At 43.1% G+C, this 21,807-nt stretch overlaps 1 protein-coding gene across 3 annotated transcripts in view; it reads left to right on the plus strand.

Moving 5' to 3' along the window:
• Positions 1–21,807, plus strand: part of SAMD8 (sterile alpha motif domain containing 8) — a 71,187-nt gene that overhangs the window by 32,425 nt on the left and 16,955 nt on the right. For 2 of the 3 annotated variants that reach the window (XM_062214426.1, XM_062214428.1), the window contains exons 2-3: positions 9,303–9,895; positions 20,313–20,408. In XM_062214426.1, coding sequence (XP_062070410.1) covers positions 9,318–9,895; positions 20,313–20,408 — 674 coding nt within the window. In that variant the 5' untranslated portion in view covers positions 9,303–9,317. The remainder of the gene's footprint in view (positions 1–9,302; positions 9,896–20,312; positions 20,409–21,807) is intronic. The other variant, XM_062214427.1, reaches the window with a different exon arrangement.

Here is a 21,807-nt window from a genome sequence, read left to right on the forward strand (position 1 = left end):
GCAGGAGCTCAAGTACTTGGGCCATCACCCCTCCTAGGTACATTATCTACTGTAGTTGTGTGGAGCATTCTCTGTCAGCCTGTTCAAGTTGATTAGCTCACCTCTGATTTGCCTCCTTATGATCTTTTGTCTGCTTGTTACAGCCATTGTTGAGAGAGTTGACATCTCCCAAAAAAATTACGATTTTGTCTTTTTTTCTGCAGTTCTGTTAGAGCTTTACCTCACATATTTTGCTCTCATATTAATGTGTTGCCTATCTACTTACGAATTCTGTGTTTCTTTATTGTTTTCAAGTGGCCTTTTAAAAAAAATCTCTTATTTCTTTGCTCTGGAATCTACTTGTGCTGATATTGATGTAATTACTACTGAGCTATTTTGATTGGTATTATCTTTTAATATCTTTTTTGTATTTAAATTGTGTTTCTTAAAGATAGCACATATTTTGTATATTTTTATCCTATCTGAAAGTTTCTGCCTTTTAATTAATTAAATACTTTTATTAGAAAGAGACACAAGGGTCCCGCGCTGTATGTAGTACAGCGGGTTAAAGCCCTAGCCTGCAGTGCCAGCAAACCATAGAGTCAGGAGCCAGAGCTAGGAAATGAACCCAGGCTCTTCAGTGTGAAACCTGGTATCATAGTGTCTTAACTGCTAGACCAAATGCCTGCCCCAAATTGAATCTTTTTTGTGTGTCCATGTTTGTATTTAACTTTTCAATTGTATGTCATACAGTTATAACATTTTAATTTCCTCATACAGACACATTATGTCTGTTCTGGATCGATTTTTGTTGATTCATTGTTCTCATTATAGGTGACAGTTTTCTGTTTCTTTGCATGCCTGTTAATCTTTGGATGCCATACTTTGTGAAATTTAGCTATTGGGTTCTGGATACTTATGTATTCCACCTATTAATATTCTTGATTTGTTGTGGAATACAGTTGAATTATTTGAAAATAATTTCATGCTTTGGATGAATCTTGCTCCAAGATTCCTTAGGCTGGACCAGAGACTATTTAAGGTACTTTTTCTTTAATAGCAGCAGTATGATATTTTGGACCAAATAATTCTTTGTTTTTTTGGAGGGGAGAAAATCCTATATACTAAAGAATATTTACAGCCGGCGCCGTGGCTTAACAGGCTAATCCTCCGCCTTGCGGTGCCGGCACACCGGGTTCTAGTCCCGGTTGGGGTGCCGGATTCTATCCCGGTTGCCCCTCTTCCAGGCCAGCTCTCTGCTATGGCCCGGGAAGGCAGTGGAGGATGGCCCAGGTGCTTGGGCCCTGCACCCGCATGGGAGACCAGGAGAAGTACCTGGCTCCTGGCTTCAGATCAGCGAGATACGCCGGCTGCAGCAGCCATTGGAGGGTGAACCAATGGCAAAAGGAAGACCTTTCTCTCTGTCTCTCTCTCTCACTATCCACTCTGCCTGTCAAAAAAAAAAAAAAAAAGAAAGAAAGAAAGAATATTTACTATATTCTTAGATATTTTATATATAATAGCATCTCTGGCCTCTACTCTAGTCCTAGTTGGGACAGTCAGAATGTCTGCTGACTGCCAAATGTCCTAGTAGAGTAGGGGAATTGCCCTTACTTGAGAACCAATGCTTGGGAGTTAGTTTCACCTCATTACTATGGTAAGATTCTTCTGTGTACTCTACCCAAAGCCCCATGAATCATGAGTTTTTCATTCTTGGCCTTATGTAAATGCTGGACATTACTTTTCATTTCTTTGGTGCACATAGCCAGGAGGACATTTGCTGGGTTGTATGCTAAGTATATGTTTAGTTTTTTTATGAAACTTCAAAACAGTCTTTCAGCATGGCTCTGTGATTTACATTTCCCTTGCATACAGTTTCTCTGCATTCTGGACAGCATTTCATAGTGCAACAGATCAGCATTCAGCTGAACTTGACCTGCTAGGTAGACCCCCTGGAGATTTCTGCAGTTCTCTGCGGATAGCTCTCCTCTCCAGTATGCTATCCCACAAACAGTAGTCACCTTGACTGCTAGAGATTCTTCAGCTTCCTTTGCTCAGATCAGCAAGTCAGCAAGGCCTCATCTAGGTTTCCCATCCTCACCTCTCATTGCTTTGAAATTCTCAAAGGCAGTAAGCTAGGTGATAAGGCTTACCTTGGTTCCTGTCTTGGGGATTTGTCACTTGTCCCCTGTCGTGGAGCCCCTACTCCCCGCCATGTATTTTGTCTGTTTTTTGGTTGTTTCAGGACAGAGTGTAAATCTGGTCTTTGTTTTATTATATGTTGGCCAGAATAAAAAAAAAACTCTTAACAGTTGATTTGTATCAGTTATTGATTTAAAGCTGAAAGCATTCTTAAACATTTACAAGCCTAATTTCTTCATCTTATCAACTGGTGTGAAACCTGTATGTGTCATATTCTTTATTCAAAGCCTCCTGTTCCCTGTAATTCCTGTAGTGTAACATAAATATTAAATGGGCCCTAAAGCTTTTTATCATCTTAATGTCCTTTAATGCAGGCTTTCACAGTGTTTCATGATTTCATGTGGGCCTCCAAGTATTACATGGTAGCATACAATTAAAGGACATGCACTGACCTGATGGAGCAGAACCGTGGAATGTGTCATGCTTTTAGGGCATTCCCACAGCAGGCTCAAAGGCTTCCAGGAGGCTTCCATGTATAATAACTCATATTTTCTAGCAGCTAAAACATCAGCATCAAAGCCTGTTAGTCAGATTGAGATCGTAAAGAACTGGTGAATTAAGACGTTGCCGGGAGGGGTGGGGGTGGGGAGTGGCTCTTCTGAGCAGAGTGTGAGATGAAACTATTCTGAAGAATAATGCTACCAGGATGGGAGTGACTTGGAACCCTTTGCTGGTAAGCTGTTAGGGGAAACGTAGTAGAAGAGAAGCAATGTTTGTATGAGATGTACTTCTTTGTCATTTTGCTGTATAACCATTGCAGAGTTTATAGCATATGCTTGTTGAATAGCCAGAGACAAAGTAATTTAGTCAGAGCATACCTTGGGAAAAAGAAATGTATGTAGTAGGTAAGAGAAAACCATCTACGTATGTGAGGTAAAATAGCAAAGTTATAGTTTAATGAAATTTTATATATGAATATATGAAGTTGTATATAATGCATCAATGTGTAAATTCCATGTGTTAAAGGGAGTAAATTTCCGTTCCTTTATCTTTCTGATGGTGGTGATACCACGATAGCTGAAAAGAGTTGAGTAGGAATTTTTCTAACTGCAGTATATAAGAACTAAACAACTTTTTAAAAAATGGAGTCTCCTTATGAATGAATGGATATTAATTTTGTAAGACTGGTTTGATAATATTCAAAGCACTGTCTCTTTGGAAACAAAGTATGATTTAAGCTTTCCAAAATCTAGAATTACTTCTTAAGCAATTAAGAAATAAATACTTAATGGTTAACTGACATTTCAGGAATGGTTGTCTGTGGGTGATTTTATTGTGTGTTTCTTATTTTCTGAATAATTTTGAGGATAAAAGTGGTGGTCATGCATTTAGAGTGTCTGCCATTGCTGGGTGATTATAAGTCTTCATGGCCAAAGTTTGTGTGGATAATGGGAAGAATGCGGAGCAGGATCAGCTCTTTACTTTCTTCAATGTAAGGAGTCACAGAAGGTTTTTCATAGCCTGAAGTTATAAGACAATGAAAGGGGGGCTGGCGCGTGGTGCAATGGGTTAATCCTCCCCCTGCGGCGTCGGCATCCCATGTGGGCACCGGTTCTAGTCTCAGTTGCTCCTCTTCCAGTCCAGCTCTCTGCTGTGGCCTGGGAAAGCCATGGAGGATGGCCCAAATCCTTGGGCCCCAGCACCCGCGTGGGAGACCTGGAAGAAGCTTCTGGCTCCTGGCTTTGGATTGGTGTAGCTCTGGCCGTTGCAGCCACTTGGGGAATGAACCAACAAGGAAGACCTTTCTCTCTGTCTCTCTCTCTCACTGTAACTCTACCTGTCAAATAAATAAATAAAAATCTTTAAAAAAAAAAAAAAAGACAATGAAAGGGACTGGCACCATGGCATAGCACATAAAGCCACAGCCTGCAGTGCTGGCATTCCAGATGGGCACCGGTTCAAGTCCCGGCTGCTCCCCTTCCGATCCAGCTCTCTACTGTGGCATGGGAAAGCAGTAGAAGATGGTTCAAATTCTTGGGCCCCTGCACCCATGTGGGAAACCTGGAAGGAGTTCCTGGCTTCAGATCGGCATATCTCCAGCCATTGTGGCTATCTGGGGAGTAAACCAGCGGATGGAATACTCTCTATGCCTCTTTGTAACTCTGCCTTTCAAATAAATAAATAAATCTTAAAAAAAAAAAAAAATGAGGCAGTGCTCTTTTTGGCAGCACATATACTGAAAAGAAATGAAGCAATGAAAACACTCAAATCAAGAGTTATTAAGTCTGGGCTGGCACCGCGGCTCAATAGGCTAATCCTCCGCCTGTGGCGCCGGCACCCTGGGTTCTAGTCCCGGTCAGGGCGCCAGATTCTGTCCCAGTTGCCCCTCTCGCAGGCCAGCTCTCTGCTGTGGCCCTGGAGTGCAGTGGAGAATGGCCCAAGTCCTTGGGCCCTGCACCCACATGGGAGACCAGGAGAAGCACCTGACTCCTAGCTTTGGATCAGCGCGGTGCACTGGCTGCGGTGGTCATTGGAGGGTGAACCAACGGGAAAGGAAGACCTTTCTCTCTGTCTCTCTCTCTCACTGTCCACTCTGCCTGTCAAAAAAAATAATAATAAAATAAAAAAAAATTAAAAAAAGAGTTATTAAGTCTGGAAGAGGAAGAAGATAGTATCAGAAAAGATATTCATTTGTGGATTTTTTTTTTTCATTTTTCATTTTATTTGAGGGGCAGAGAGACAGAAATCTTCCATTTCCTGGTTCACTCCCCAAATGCCTGCAATCGCCAAGGCTAGGCCAGGCTGAAACTGGGAGCTGGGAACTCCATCCAAGTACCCCCACATAGGTGGTAGGGACCCAAGTAGTTGAACCTGTCACCTGCTGCCTCCCAGGGTGTGCTTTAGCAGGAAGCTGGACTGGAAGCGGAGTGGCAGGGACCTGAACCAGGCCTTCTTATGTGGGACGCAGGCAGTCCAAGGAGGCAACTGAACAGCTGTGCAAAACACCGGCCCTGTTTTTTTAATAATAATTATTATTTTGAATTTATAAAACAAAATTGTGAGAGAATACTTCACTCAGTTCCCATATATGCCTCACTCCATTTCCTCTATTATCGTTTCATATTAATATATTTGTCACAAATAATGAGCCATACCCAGCTTCCCATATTTTTTTACTCTAAATTCCTTTTACTCCATTCCTCTGTGCCTCTGGTAATTAACATTCTCTGCTCAGATCAAAGTTTTTTGTTTTTAATTCTAATTCCCACATATTAGGGAATTGTTATATTTGTCTTTGTGTATCTGGCTTGTTTCACCCAATATGATATCCTTCAGTTCCAACCATTTTACTGCAGTTGATAAGTTTTCATCCTTTTCTATAGCTGAATAATATTCTATTGTTTGTATACTATGTTTTATTTACCTGTTGATGGACACTTTGGTTGATTCCTATTTTGTGTATTGTGAACAATGCTAACTTTAAACATAGCAGAGCAAGTATTTCTTTGATACAGCAAGTTCAGGCCTTTGGGGTATATACCCAGTAGTGGGTTTGCTGGATCAAATGACAGGTTTATTTCTAGTTTTTAAAGAAATCTCCATTTTTTTTCTAATATTTTATTCATTTATTTGCGAGGCAGAGTTATAGACAAAGAGAGGGAAAGATAGAGAGAAAGTTCTTCCAACTGCTGATTCACTACCCAAATGGCCACAACAGCCGGAGCTGGGCTGATCTGAAGCCAGGATCCAGGGTCTCCCATGGGGGTACAGGGACCCAAGCACTTGAGTCATCTGCTGCTGCTTTCCCAGGCCATAGCAGAGAGCTGGAGCAGCTGGGACATGAACCTGCATGCCACAGGCAGAGGCTTAACCTACTACGCCACAGCGCCAGCCCCCTCCACTGTTTTCCTCAGTAATTGCACTGATTTGCATTCCCACCAACAGTGTTTAAAAGTTCTTTTGGAGCCAGTGCTGTGGTGCAGCGGTTAAAGCCTGGCCTGCAGCACAGGCATCCCATGTGGGCTCCAGTTTGAGTTCCGGCTGCTCCACTTCCAATCCAGCTCTCTGCTAATGTGCCTGGGAGCACAGCAGAGGATGGCCCAAATCCTTGGGCCTCTGCACCCACATGGGGGACCCAGAAGAAGCTTCTGGCTTCAGCTCAGCTCAGCTCTGGCTGCTGTGGTCTTTTGGGGAGTGAACCAGTGCATGGAAGGCTTCTCTCTGCCTCTGCCTCTCTGTAATTCTGCCTTTCAAATAAATAAGTCAATCTTTTTTAAAAAAATAACAACAGTGTAGATCATGAGTATATTTTCACCAGAAGTAAGTATTCATCTGAAAAACTAAACATCCAGATTAAGAAATAGTACTAACTCACTCTCTGTCTCTTTCTCTCTCTCTTCCTCTCTCCCTCTCTCTCTCTCTCTCAAATAAATAAATACACATCTAAATGGGAAAATGGCAGCATTTGACCTGGTGGTTAAGTCCTGTATCAGAGTACCTGGGTTTGATTCCTGGCTCTGTTTCCTGCTTCCATCTTCTTGTTAATGCAGACCTTGGGAGGCAAGAGTAATGATTTAAAATCATTAGAAAAACAGTTGAGTCCCTGCCATCTATGTGGGAGACCTGGATTGAGTTTCTAGCTCTCAGCTTTGCTGTCTGCTTCCCTTCCAATTGTGGGCATAAAGTGTGAACCAGCAGATGGGAACTCTGTGTTACTCTGCCCTTAAATAAATAAATAGATAGATAGATTAATTAATTTTTGAAAAGAAATACATTTATTTTGATACTGTTTGATTTTTTTCACGCTGAATAGTGAGTATATGGATATTTGTTGTATCATCCCTTTTAAAATGTGCCTACCATTTAAAAAAATCATCTTAGGAGGAAATAATTTTTACCTACAGACTTTAGTAGCTGAGAAAGTACTTTTCTTTTTCTTTCTTTCTTTCTTTCTTTCTTTCTTTCTTTCTTTCTCTCTCTCTCTCTCTCTCTCTCTTTTTTTTTTTTTTTTTTTTTTTGACAGGCAGAGTTAGAGAGAGACAGAGAGAAAGGTCTTCCTTCCATTGGTTCACCCCCCCAAATGGCCGCTATAGCCGGTGCTGCGCCGATCCAAAGGCAGGAGCCAGGTGCTTCTCCTGGTCTCCCATGCGGGTGCAGGGCCCAAGCACCTGGGCCATCCTCCATTGCACTCCTGGGTCACAGCAGAGAGCTGGACTGGAAGAGGAGCAACCGGGACTAGAACCTGGGGTGCTGGCACCACAGGCAGAGGATTAGCTTAATGAGCCACGGCGCCGACTGAGAAAGTACTTTTGAAAAATAGTTTGTTTGGGGGCCAGACTGTGACACAGCATGTAAAACCTCTGCCTGGGGCACCAGCAACCATATGGGCACCTGTTTGAGTCCTGGCCTCTCTACTTCCGATCCATCTTCCTGCAAAAGTGACATGAAGAGCAGAGAAAAACTGGCCCATTCCTGGATGTCGCAGCCATTTGAGGAATGAAACAGCAGATGGAAGATTTTCTCTCTCTCTCTCTCTCTCTCTCTCTCTCTCTGTGTCTCTCTCCCCTTCTCTCACTCCCTATCTCTGTCTCCTCTCTCTCTGTAACTCTGCCTTTCAAATAAATAACTCTTTAAAAAACTTTTTTTTTCCATATAGGCCATTATTTCCCATGTATCTGATATATTTTATAAACCTAATAGAGGTTCAAGTAACTATAATACAAGATGAATATAAACAGCTGTGCAGGATCAAAGTAGTAAAAATGACTAGTGCTGTTAAAATATGATATATTATTGGCCTTTCATAACTGTAGTATATAATTTGGGTCAACAAATTTATGAGTACATTGAAATGATAATTTTCTTTTTAAATTTTTACTGCTAAAATCCCACTGATAGTTTAAGGACAAATTGCATTATTGAATTCTATAGGGATATTCCAGGCACAGGAAAAACTAAGCTACTATTAAGATTCAAATTTATGGCTGGCGCCGTGGCTTAACAGGCTAATCCTCCGCATTGCGGTGCCGGCACACCGGGTTCTAGTCCCGGTTGAGGCACCGGATTCTGTCCTGGTTGCCCCTCTTCCAGGCCAGCTCTCTGCTTTGGCCCAGGAAGGCAGTGGAGGATGGCCCAGGTGCTTGGGCCCTGCACCCGCATGGGAGACCAGGAGAAGCACCTGGCTCCTGGCTTCGGATCAGCAAGATGCACCGGCCGCAGCGGCCATTGGAGGGTGAACCAACGGCAAAAGGAAGACCTTTCTCTCTGTCTCTCTCTTTCTCTCACTATCCACTCTGCCTGTCAAAAAAAAAAAAATTCAAATTTATGTCTAGTTTACAGGCTTTGCTATCTGTTATAGAAATCATTTATATGTGTAGTAGAAAGAAATATGCTTTATCTAAAGAGTTTCATGGAACTGGAGTTATCTATTTGCTTTTTTGTTTTTTTTTTTCCCCAAACTGAGGAGATCCTTTTTCCATGAACATGAAGATTTCAGAAATTTATTGAGTTTTCTTGCATCTAAAAATCCTTCAAGTTCTAATTTTATGAAAAGTTAAAATGAGATTTTTTTCAATTCTCAACAATAGTCTTCTTTTTAAGATTATTTATTTGAAAGGCAGAGTTACACACACACAGAGAAGGAGAGGCAGAGAGAGAGAAAGCTCTTCCATCCGCTGATTCACTACCCAGTTGGCTACAACAGGTGGAGCTTAGCCAATCTGAAGCCAGGAGCTTCTTCCAGGTCTCCCACGCAGGTGCAGGGGCCCAAGGACTTGGGCCATCTTCTACTACTTTCCTAGGCCGTAGCAAAGAGCTGGATCAGAAGAAGTGCAGCCAGGACTTGAACCAGCGCCCATATGGTATGCTAGCACTGAAGGCAGAAGCTTTATCTGCTGTGCCACAGTGCTGGCCCCTCAACAATACTCTTTAATTAATTATGGCTGGCATGCTATGGAAAAGCCATTTTTAAGATACTTTTCTGTGAAAGTGTTTTCTTATTACAGTGTTAATCTACTGAAAACTACTCATTATTGGATAATTTTTGTTTCTTTTTCTGTAGAAGCCAGTAGGGCAGTGTAGGTAAGTTTCTATTTCTGATATGTTTATGTGTGTTTGTCTCCTGAATAAGTTGTTAGGACACAATGAAGTTTTTATTTTGTTTTTCTGTTTTCCCTTGACAGGCAGTGGAGGAGGAAATGGCAGGTCCTAATCAACTCTGCATTCGCCGCTGGACCACCAAGCACGTGGCTGTGTGGCTGAAGGATGAAGGCTTTTTTGAGTATGTGGACATTTTATGCAACAAACACCGACTTGATGGAATCACATTGCTAACATTGACTGAGTATGATCTCCGGTCTCCTCCTCTGGAAATCAAAGTCTTAGGGGACATTAAAAGGCTAATGCTTTCAGTTCGAAAATTGCAGAAAATACATATTGATGTTTTAGAAGAGATGGGCTACAACAGTGACAGTCCCATGGGTTCCATGACTCCTTTTATCAGTTCTCTTCAGAGTGCAGAGTGGCTCTGCAATGGAGACCCCTCCCACGACTGTGATGGACTCATCACTGACTTGAATTCTGATCAGTACCAGTACATGAATGGTAAAAACAAGCATTCTGTTCGAAGATTGGACCCAGAATACTGGAAGACCATCCTGAGTTGTATATATGTTTTTATTGTGTTTGGGTTTACATCTTTCATTATGGTTATAGTCCATGAGCGAGTGCCTGACATGCAGACCTATCCACCACTCCCAGATATATTCTTAGACAGGTAAGTTCTGATTTTAGATGCTAATTGTGTGGAAGGTTGCTACAGCAGTGATGATATATTTATGATAATTAAGTTGTTTGTTGAGTTGATAGATTAAATTAGCTTCATCTGGTAGTTTGAGGCAATATACTTTGAAATCATTTTTTCACTTATAGTAAATTGGAGCTTAAGCCTTGGTGAGTGAGAAAGACCACTGCTTAATTTATTTTTCTCTTAGTTTCTAACCTCAGATTTTTTTTTTTTTTTTTAACAGAGTGGACAGTGAGAGAGAGAGAGAGAGAGAGAAAGGTCTTCCTTTTGCCATTGGTTCACTCTCCAATGGCCACCGTGGCCGGCGCATCGTGCTGATCCGAAGCCAGGAGCCAGGTGCTTCTCCTGGTCTCCCTTGCGGGTGCAGGGCCCAAGGACTTGGGCCATCCTCCACTACTCTCCCAGGCCATAGCAGAGAGCTGGCCTGGAAGAGGGGCAACCGGGACAGAATCCGGCGCCCCGACCGGGACTAGAACCTGGTGTGTCGGCACCGCAAGGTGGAGGATTAGCCTGTTGAGCCACGGCGCCAGCTGGGAACCTCAGATTTTAAAAGCAGGTTGTGTGGGGCTGGTGCTGTGGCACAGTAGATTAATCTTCCTCCTGCAGCGTTGGCATCCCACATGGGCACCAGTTCTAGTCTCGGCTGCTCCTCTTCTGATCCAGCTCTCTGCTGTGGCCTGAGAAAGCAGAAGAGGACAGCCCAAGCACTTGGGTCCCTGCACCCCTGTGGGAGACCCAGAAAAAGCTCCTGGCTCCTGGCTTTGGATTGGCCCAGCTCCTGCCATTGCAACCATTTGGGGAATGAATCAGCAGATGAAAGACCTTTCTCTCTGTCTCCCTCTCAATATCTGTAACTCTGCCTTTCAAATAAATAAATAACATCTTAAAAAAAAGAAGCAGGTTGTGAAATTATGTTTGAAATAAATAGAAATCAGTAGTTAGCTCTTTTTTTAAAAAAAAAAAAGTAGATTTCTGCTTTTCTGAAAATATGGATTGTCTTATATTAGCATTAATTGAAATTACTACAGGAAGTATAAATGGATTCAATGAAAGTTTTCTGTTTTAATTAGATATTGAATTTGTAAAAAGAATATAAGGATAGTTTATAAAGTTCATGGAAAATAGAATAAAATAAATTGTTTTGTTGCAAAAATATTTTAAAATCCTCTATTTCGTAATGTATGTTTTCAATGAGCTTTTTATTTTTAATTTTTTTAAAGATTGCTTTATTTATTTGAAAGAGTTACACACAGAGAGAAGGAGAGGCAGAGAGAGAGGTATTCCATCCTCTGGTTCACTCCCCAAATGTCTGCCATGGCCAGAGCTGAAATAGTATGCATCAAATTCTCCATGTATCAGTGGGAAACTAGTTGAATATGTTATCTTACAATGGAATACTATTTAATTTTTTTGTTATGTTTTAAAGATTTTACTTATTTATTTGAAAATCAGAGTTAACAGAGCGGGAGAGACAGAGATCTTCCATCCTCTGGTTCACTCCCCAAATGACTGCAACAGCCAGGGCTGGGCCAGGGTGAAGTCAGGAGCCAAGAGCTTCTTTCAGATCTCCCTTGTGGATGCAGAGATCCAAACACTTGGGCCATCTTCTGATGCTTTCCCAGGCACATTAGCAGGGAGCTGGATTGGAAGTGGAACAGCTGGGGCTTGAACTGGTACCCATAAGGGATGCCGGCATTGCAGGTGGCAGCTTTACCCATGTACCACAAAACTGTCCCCAACTATTTTTAAATTGAGGATAACTTCTATCAACTGATATGAAATGATTTGCAGGATAAATTCAGGAGCAATGAGCAAGAAGAGGCATATAAACCATGGGTTCTAATACTATACCCTACTAAAAGAAACTCCTTGCCTCTAGTCCAGCGCTCCTTAGAGAAATGATTGATTTTTTTTTTTTTTTTTTTTTTTGTTATTTTTGACAGGCAGAGTGGACAGTGAGAGACAGAGACAGAGAGAAAGGTCTTCCTTTTGCCGTTGGTTCACCCTCCAATGGCCGCCGCTGTAGCGCGCTGCGGCCGGCGCACCGCGCTGATCCGATGGCAGGAGCCAGGTGTTTCTCCTGGTCTCCCATGGGGTGCAGAGCCCAAACACTTGGGCCATCCTCCACTGCACTCCCTGGCCACAGCGGAGAGCTGGCCTGGAAGAGGGGCAACCGGGACAGGATCGGTGCCCCGACCGGGACTAGAACCCGGTGTGCCGGCGCCGCTAGGCGGAGGATTAGCCTATTGAGCCGCGGCGCCGGCTGATTTTTAACTCTGAGACAGGAAAGTACTAAATAAGCCTGAAACAGATCTTATGTCATAAATAAAAGAAATGCACAGGGGCTGGTATTGTGGTGCAGTCGGTTTAAGCCGTTGCCTGCAGTGCCGGCATCCCATGTGGCCTGTTTGTGTCCCAGCTGCTCCTCTTCCAATCTAGCTCCTTGCTAATGTGCCTGGGAAAGCAGTAGGAAATGGTTCAAGTGCTTGGGCCCCTGCATCCATTTGGGAGACTCGGATGGAGTTCCAGTTTCCTGACTTCAACCTGTCCTGCCGCTGCCGTTGTAGCCACTTGGGGAGTGAACTAGCAGATGGAAGATCTCCCAACTGTCTGCCAACCTCTCTGTAACTCTGCCTTTCATATAAATAAATACCTTAAAAAAAAAAAAAAAAAGGTTCACAAAGCCAGTATACATGTTGAAAGAACACAGGGGGCTGGCTTTGTGGCATAGCAGGTAAAGCCACCACCCGCAGTGCCAGCATCCCATATGGGCGCTGGTTAGAGTCTGGCTGTTCTACTTCCAGTCCAGCTCTCTGCTAATGGCCTGGGAAAACAGTAGAAGATGGTCCAAGCCCTTCAGCCCCTGCACCTGCATGGGAGACTTGGAAGAAACCCTTGGCTCCTGGCTTCACATCAGCCCAACTCCTGCCGTTGGGGCCAATTGAGGAGGGAACCAGTGGTTGGAAGACCCTCCCATAGCTTCTTCTGCCTTTCAAATAAATAAATAAATCTTTAAAAAAAAAAAAAAAAAAAAAAAAGACCATAGGAGCTGATTTGAAGGGGCTCCCACTGATCAAATTAGGACACCAAAAGTGAGTATGATAATGAACTATACTGAGTAAGTAAAGAATCTGTGAACCCATATTAATAAACAAAAGTAGTAGGTGTTGTTCTTCAAGAATAATTATAGGGGCCAGCAATGTAGCATAATAGGGTAAGCTTCTGCCTGCATCCCTTATGGATGCTGGCCCTGGCTGCTCCACTTCTGATCCAGCTCCCTGCTAATGGCCTGAGAAACCAGTGGAAGGTTACACAAGTGCTTTGGCCCATGCACACATGGGAGATGTGAAAGAGGTTCTTGGCTCTTGGCTCTTGGCTTTGGAACTGCCCACCTTCAGCCGTTGTAGCCATTTGGGGAATGAACCAGCAGATGTGAAGATTCCTCATGTATAAAAATGGCAAAATGTTGACTATTAAAAATAATTGATGCGTTCAAGTCAATATTAAGTTCTTATTTTTAAAAATTTTTTTAATAAATTGGTGTCTTTTAAATGAAAAGAATTGGGCAAAGAAATGATGAGAGAGAGAAAAGGAATGGGAACAGAGGAATGAAGAATATCAAATGCTTCCCTGTCAGGAAGGGTAGCTTACAGCAAAATAGAGCTGCAGCTTCAGGAGGAGTGAGCAAGGACAGGCCGAGGGATATGAGGTCAAGAGGGTTTTTAGGGAGGCCGTGGTTGTGGCACAGCAAGTTGAACCACCACTTGTGATGCTGGCACCCCATATTGGAGTATTTATTAAGTGCTGGCTGCTGCTTTTTTGATCCATTTCCCTGCTAATGAAAGTGGGAGAGCAACAGAAGATGGCCCAAGTATTTTGGCCCATGTCATCCACATAGGCGACCCAGATGGAGGTCTAAGCTCCTGGTCTTTGCCTGGTGCAGCTCCAGCTATTGCAGCCTTGTAGGGGAGTGAACCAACTGATGATCTCTGTCTCTGTCTCTCTCTCTTTGTCACTTTGCCTTTCAAATAAATAAATAAACAATATATAAATTTTTTTTTTGACAGATAGACAGAGAGAAAGGTCTTCCTTACATTGGTTCACCCCCCAGATGGCTGCTATGGCTGGCACACTGCACCGATCCAAAGCCAGGAGCCAGGTGCTTCCTCCTGGTCTCCCATGCGGGTTCAGGGCCCAAGCACTTGGGCCATTCTCCACTGCACTCCCGGGCCACAGCAGAGAGCTGGACTGGAGGAGGAGCAATTGGGACAGAATCCAGTGCCCCAACTGGGACTAGAACTTGGGGTGCCTGCCCTGCAGGCGGAGGATTAGCCTAGTGAGCCACGGGTGCAGACCTTATAAATCTTTTTTTAACGTTTTGTTTTTGAATGAGGCTGTATTGTAGCATGTTAATTGTATTGAGGATAGGGATGAGCCACTTTTTTATGAGAGAGCCAATAATGTTAGAGCTATCTTCTTGAATACATAAAAGAGGATGGATTACAGTGGGTGGGAGAGGCTGTCTTAGACATTTGGACTATTCGTCCTCGGAAGGTAGCAGCTATGGAAACAGAGGTAGAAAGTTACTGTATGTTATTGTGGAGTGTTAGAAAGCGCTCTCCTGATTGTTTTTCTTTTCTCCATGTTCAGAGAGTGAGAATAGAGAAAATGATAGAGATTTGAGGAGACAGAATGAGATGTAAAATAGTCATTTAAAAGACTATGAGAGTGAGTGGACTTGTGTAAAGTAGTGGTAGCACTAGGGGTCTCTTTGAGGTTAGTCATGTTGGCATTACGTGTTTTTAACAGCCTCATTCAATAACAAAGATACTGAATAGGTGGAGAATTGGGGTTAAACAGGGTTGGAGTTTTGTTAGGCAGTACGATGAAGGAAAAAGAGGCAAGGGAGTGATTATAGTGAAGGAACTGTGGATTCATGAGGATGTGGAAGGGTGGGCAGTACAGATAGGTAGAGGACAGTGGAAATGTTACGGGATCAGTGCTTTCTAGGTCTCAGAATTATTGAAGTTGGGTTATTAGAAGGCATAAGATGGAAAGACAGGACTCCTGAAATTACCCCTATTATGAGGGGTAATCTCAGGGTCCAGGTCACACTCATAGGTCTGGGTCACTGTGGTATGGTAAAGAACAAGATCATGAGAAGAGAAGTAAAAACTGAAGTGATCAAGAAGAACACAGGTTGTAACAGGAGATAGTAACAGTGAACCACAACTCCAGATCTCCAAGAAATAGGAGAATAAATACTGAGATTCTGTACGTGACTAAAACAAGGTGTAATGGGAGAAAGGATTGAAAACGGTGTAGCAGAGTTAGAGTAATTAGGATTTTATTTTATTTTATTTTATTTTATTTTATTTTATTTTATTTTATTTTTTTGACAGGCAGAATGGACAGTGAGAGAGAGACAGAGAGAAAGGTCTTCGTTTGCCGTCGGTTCACCCTCCAATGGCCGCCGCGGTAGGCGCATCTCGCTGATCCGATGGCAGGAGCCAGGTACTTATCCTGGTCTCCCATGGGGTGCAGGGCCCAAGGACTTGGGCCATCCTCCACTGTACTCCCTGGCCACAGCAGAGAGCTGGCCTGGAAGAGGGGCAACCGGGACAGGATCGGTGCCCCAACCAGGACTAGAACCCGGTGTGCCGGCGCCGCAAGGCGGAGGATTAGCCTAGTGAGCCGCGGCGCCGGCCTAGGATTTTATTTTAAAGGGTACAATTCTGGGTGTTTTTTTGGGGGTGTGTGTTGTATATTTGTGAAGTTGTGCAACCATCACTGCTAATTCCAGGACATTTTCATCATTCTCAAAAGAAACTCGTCCCCATTAGCAATCATACCCTATTCTCTTCTTCCTCCAGAGCCTGGTAACTACAGTCTACTTTGTTTCCATGTTTGTCTCCTGGATATTTTTTATAAATAAAAGCAAACAACATATGGCCTTTTTTTGTGTCTAGCTTCTTTCATTTAGCATGTTTCAAGATTTATCCATTTTGTAACATGTATCAGTGCTACATTCTTTTTTTTTTTTTTTTTTTTTTTTAAGATTTATTTATTATTTGAAAGAGTTACAGAGAAAGAGGTCTTCCATCCGCTGGTTCACTCCCCAATTGGCCGCATTGGACGAAGCTGTGCCGATCTGAAGGCAGGAGACAGGAGCTTCTTCCGGATCTTCCCACGTGGGTGCTGGGGCCCAAGGACTTGGGCCATCCTCTGCTGCTTTCCCAGGCCATAGCAGAGAGCTGGATTGGAAGTGGAGCACCCAGGTCTCCAGCCGGCGCCCATATGGGATGGCAGCACTGCAGGCAGCAGCTTTACCCACTACACCACAGTGCTGACCCTGCTACATTCCTTTTTACACCTCCCTTTTATTACCTAATATTCCGTTATATGTATATACTATATTTTGTTTATTAATTTATCATGGATAGATATTTGTGTTGTTTCTCCATTTTGACATTAATAATATGGCTGTGAACATTTGTGTACAAAAATTTGTATAGACATATATTTCAACTCACAGTGGGAATTTTTTTTTATGATCTATTTATGTGTTTGAAAGGTAGAGTTACAGAGAGAGAGGTCTTCCATCTGTTTGTTCATTCCCTAGATGGCTGCAATGGTCAGGGCTGTACCAGGCTGAACCCAGGAACCAAGAGCATCATCTGGGTCTCCCACATGGGTGGCGGAAGCCCAAATACTTGGGCCATCTTTTTTTTCTAGGCCATTAACAGGGATCTGGATCAGAGGTGGAGCAGCCGGGATATGAACCAGCACCCATGTGAAATGCCAGTGTTGCAGGTGGCAGCTTAACTTGCTATGTCACAATGCTAGCCCCTCACAGTGGATATTCAAAATCAACTTTTGTTTCTTTTATCTACAGTGCCAGTCATTCTAAAAGCTTGACACTTTTAAGTATGTACATTTTATGTACAGGAGAATGGCAGCAGGTGATCTCAGCATTCTCCTTCCGTCTCTTCCTCTCCCTTGCGTGTTGGTACTATCAACACTTAGCAGATAGGTGTGTTTGTTGGAGAGCCATTCTTGGGCTGCTGCCACATACTTTGCCTGCTTGAAAAAAGAGCCAGAATGCTTGGAAAGTAACAGTCCTTAACCCATGACTGATGAGTTTCAATATAAATAGTTCATTTTTTAAATTTTTATTTATTTATTTGAAAGGCAGAATAAAAGGCAGAGGCAGAGAGAGAGAAGTCTTCCATCCTCTGGTTCACTCTCCAAATGGTCACAATGGCTGGAGCTGAGCCAATCCAAAGCCAGGAGCTAGGGGCTCCATCCGAGTCTCCCATGCAGGTGCAGGGGTCCAAGGACTTGGGCCATCTTCTACTGCTTTCCCAGGCCATAGCAGAGAGCTGGATTGGAAGTGGAGCAGCCAGGGCTTGAACCAGTGCCCATATGGGATGCCGACACTGCATGCCGTGGCTTTACCTGCTATGCCACAGTGCCGGACCCTCCCTACAGCATTTTACTTGCTGTTTTTTTTTTTTTTTTGACAGACAGAGTTACACAGTGAGAGAGAGAGAGAAAGGTCTTCCTTCCGTTGGTTCACCCCCCAAATGGCCACTACGGCTGGCGTACTGCGCCGATCCAAAGCCAGGAGCCAGGTGCTTCCTCCTAATCTCCCATGCAGATGCAGGGCCCAAGCACTTGGGCCATCCTCCACTGCCGGGCCACAGCAGAGAGCTGAACTGGAAGAGGAGCAACCGGGACAGAATCTGGTGCCCCAACCGGGACTAGAACCCGGGGTGCCAGCGCCACAGGCGGAGGATTAGCCAAGTGAGCCAAGGCGCTGGCCCTCTTGCTGCTTTCTTGATTTCCTTTTATGTCTCCCGGATCTCATACCCAAGTACCTCTATCATTTTTCCTTGGGAGCACTTCCTTATAAATCTCTATTGCACTGATCTTTGTTTCAGCATCTGCTTCTGAAGCTTATTTTACATGGTTCTAAAAGCTTGAGCACAATAAACACTTAAGAAGCTAACATAAGTAATGAAAAAAGCCACACCAATCTAGAGGCTTAACTGGCCTTCTTTTCTCAGTAGTCCCTGAGGTCCTTACCATACCAGTGTAATCAGTGTTTACAATGGTGACTTTGAATTACCATAGAAAATTAATTTCTGTCCAGAAAAAGGCATATACATGTATAATGTATTTTTTTTTAACTTTGCATCAAAATAAATATGAGAGATTGGGGCTGGTGCTGTGGTGTAGTGGGTTAACACGCTGGCCTGATGCACTGGCATCCCATATGGGCACCGGTTCTAGTCCCGGCTGCTCCTCTTCTGATCCAGCTCTCTGCTATGGCCTGGGATAGCAGTAGAAGATGGGCCAAGTCCTTGGGCCCCTGTACCTGCTTGGGAGACCTGGAAGAAGCTCCTGGCTCCTGGCTTCGGAGTGGCGCAGCTCTGGCTGTTGCAGCCAATTGGGGAGTGAACCAGCGGATGGAAGACCTCTCTCTCTTTCCGTCTCTACCTCTCTCTGTAACTCTGTCTTTCTAATAAATAAAAATAAATCTTTAAAAAAAAATATGAGAGATTGAATACACTTGATAGTTTCCTGGAATGTCAGTAAAAGAGGAAAGAAATCCATAATCCCAATTCAAGCAAAAAACAGTGACAATAAGTTTGGAAAGTAGAATAATCTAAGTACCTAAGTGAGATTGGAGGTTAGAGAGTGGCAATGCCCAAGATGTGCAGCGCTCCAAAAAGACTCCAAAAATGGGAGCAGCAAACATCACTCAGGCCAGGTACAAAAAGGAGCTAATATAGGAGAAGTGGTTGACAATCTGTTTAAGAAGCTGTTAGACATGCTGTACTGTAATAGGAGACTGGTGGTGTGTTCTATAGAGCAGTTGAATGTGAGGCACCATGGAGTCAAGGACACCTTGGGAACAAAGGTATGCTTTCCAGGGGTTAACTGAAAGTCTAGTCTGTGTGCTAATCTCTCAGACTTTCCACCTCCTTCCTTAGGTAGCCAGAATTATTTCCCTTCCCCACTCCTACCCAGCACCAGTCCTCCATGCAGCGTAACAGATTCTTCTAGAAAACTTGCACAAGAGAAAGGGACTGTAGGTAACTCTGGTTGGGAGGAGCTGCTTACCTCATCAACCAAACCTCTGCAGATTAGCAATGCTCAATCTGCGCACACAGAATGTCTAATTACACAGAACATCTGATTGTCTTTTTTAGTGTTTTACTGTCAAATATGTATTGTCAGTCAAGAGTAACCAGACATTTGAAGAAAACAGACCAATGCAAACACAAAAGGAAACTTTCCTTTTTTAAAGACATCTTTATTTCCTGTTATAAAATTAACACATGCAATTAGTGAAATAAAGAATAACAAATAATATAAATAATAAAAATACAACCAGTAACAACCCTACCACCAGAAATGACCTGTTTTACTTCTGCCTGCCTGCCTTGCTTCCTCCCTTACCTCTCTCCATCCTCCTTTTATTTTTTCTTTTTCCTTCTCAATTAAGGAATACGACCTTTTTTTTTTTTTTAAGATTTATTTATTTATTTGAAAGTCAGAGTTACACAGAGAGAGTGGAGAGTCAGAGAGAGAGAAAGAGAGAGAGAGGCCCTCCATCCGATGGTTTACTCTCCAGTTGGCCACAATGGCCAGAGCTGCGCCGATCCGAAGACAGGAGCCAGGAGCTTCCTCCAGGCCTCCCGGGCCAGTGTAGGGGCCCAAGGGGTTAGGCCACCTTCCACCGCTGTCCCAGGCCATAGCAGAGAGCTGGATTGGAAGTGGAGCAGCCGGGTCTCGAACCGGTGCCCATATGGGATGCCGGCGTCTCAGGCCAGGGCATTAACTTGCTGCGCCACAGCGCCAGTCCCATGACCTGTCTTTTACTAGTGGGTAATCATGGGCACTATGGATTTGGTGAGGATAAAAGAGTGACAAATGGAAAGGAAAAAGGAAACAGGGAGACAAAACAGAAGAAGAAACAGAAATAAAGGAGTTAAAAAAAAAATAGAACCAAACCAGATATTCAGGCCCTGAAAACCTGGATTCTGAAATGAGCACATCGTGCAAGAAGTGTACTCCTCTCTTGTTTTGTGGACAGTCTTATCCAGGTCTGCTTGCTACAGAACAGAAGAAACGGCTCTTATTTCTTTACAGAAAACCATGACTGGGAATAACAGATAACAAACAGGTTCAGATAAATGGAATACCTTATGAAGCACTTTATTAAGTCCTTTATGGTATTCTGTGATATTCTCTGACTATTGTATCCTGGAAGCAGTGCAAGTTGTATAAAGCGATCTTAAGGTCACTATTAGAGGAGAATCTTACTGAAAAGGTCGGCATCCACTTTACTTCAAAACTAAATTTTTTTCTATTCCAGTGTTCCTAGAATCCCGTGGGCCTTTGCCATGACAGAAGTTTGTGGCATGATTCTGTGCTATATTTGGCTCCTGGTTCTTCTTCTTCACAAGCACAGGTACCTCCCTTATTCTACTAAAAGACTGGATGTGTTTTGACTCTCTTGTGTCAAAGTCATCAAGCCTTGTCTCTCCCTTTGCATTTTCCTACTTAATTTCCTTCTTTGGTCAGTATGACATTATCATTATTGATGAAGGAAACTGTTTTGGGCTTATTAGCCTAAGATAATGCCTACATATTTAGTAATATTCTGAGTGTAGTCTACAGAGAAAGACCAAAGTTGGGGATGATCAGCTGTGGGCCAACTGTTGCTTGTAAGTATAGCCTTGCTTCATATTTTTAAGAAATCAACTGGAAAGGGCACTTTCTATACAAGGATAGAAACTCCTCCAAGGACAGTCTTTGGCCAGATGTTTTAATGGAAGAAGTTGTTCTCTGCTTGGAGAAGGCCCATTAAAGAGAGAGATTATTTTGCACATTGCACATCTAGTCTATGTGGTTTACTTCAGATGCTGTAGATCCTGCTATACAGGGAAAGTGTTTGTTGACATTTCACCCAGCAGTGTAAGAAAACAGGAGGCATTGTGGGGAGGGGCTCTTTTCCTACTTTGATGAGGAAAATTACTTGATTTTAAATAACAAGTAAGAAAGCATAGGGAGCAAATTTAAAGAACTGTAGAATGTACAGATACCTGTTGTCCATTGTCTTGGAACACTGGAGAGAAATAAGGGCATGTTCTGGAGGTTTTCATCCCCTCCTCACGAGCAAGTGCTTGAAGTAAATCACAGTGGTGGGCTTTAGGCCCTAAGCGGCAGTTATTTCAGTGCTTTGAAGCTGCAAAGGAAGATGGACCGGTCACTACTCTTGTCACACTTTTAGGCTATACCGAGCCTTATTCTCTCCCATTTTGTCCTGTTTTGCAGCAATATTTTAAAACCTGGATAGCTTAAGTCCAGAGCTAGTTTAAAAATACGTGTGTCACTGCTGCTTTCTGATCAAATTTGCCTCCCCAGATCCATGGATTTGAACTTACCCACTCTTCTATACGGGAGTTTACCTTATAGGAAACTCTGGGAGCTTTAACAAAGCATAGCATAGTTAATATTAATTAACATTAATATTTAAATTGGTCAAAGAAAGTGCTTCTCAAGAGTGTGGGTTTCTCTTGTACCACTTTCATTAGAATCACCCAGTTATTGTTAAAATGCAGATTTCTAGGCTCCATCTCTAGTGTGCACACTGAAATTGGAAGCATACATGGCCTCATGTTCAGTGCTGTTTTTTTTTTAAGGAAGGAAAGAGCATTTTGAAAATGTGTAAAGCATACTTCCCGTCCTCAAGAATTTTAGTCTCTTTTGATTTAAGACATTTAAACAAATAGTATACTAATACAGGTGATGTCACAGTGCAGGTCAAGATTACCCCAGTTGGGTCTGGCACTGTGGTGTGGTAGGCT

This window comes from Lepus europaeus, chromosome 17 (genome assembly GCF_033115175.1).
Source record: "Lepus europaeus isolate LE1 chromosome 17, mLepTim1.pri, whole genome shotgun sequence".
NCBI lineage: Eukaryota > Metazoa > Chordata > Mammalia > Lagomorpha > Leporidae > Lepus > Lepus europaeus.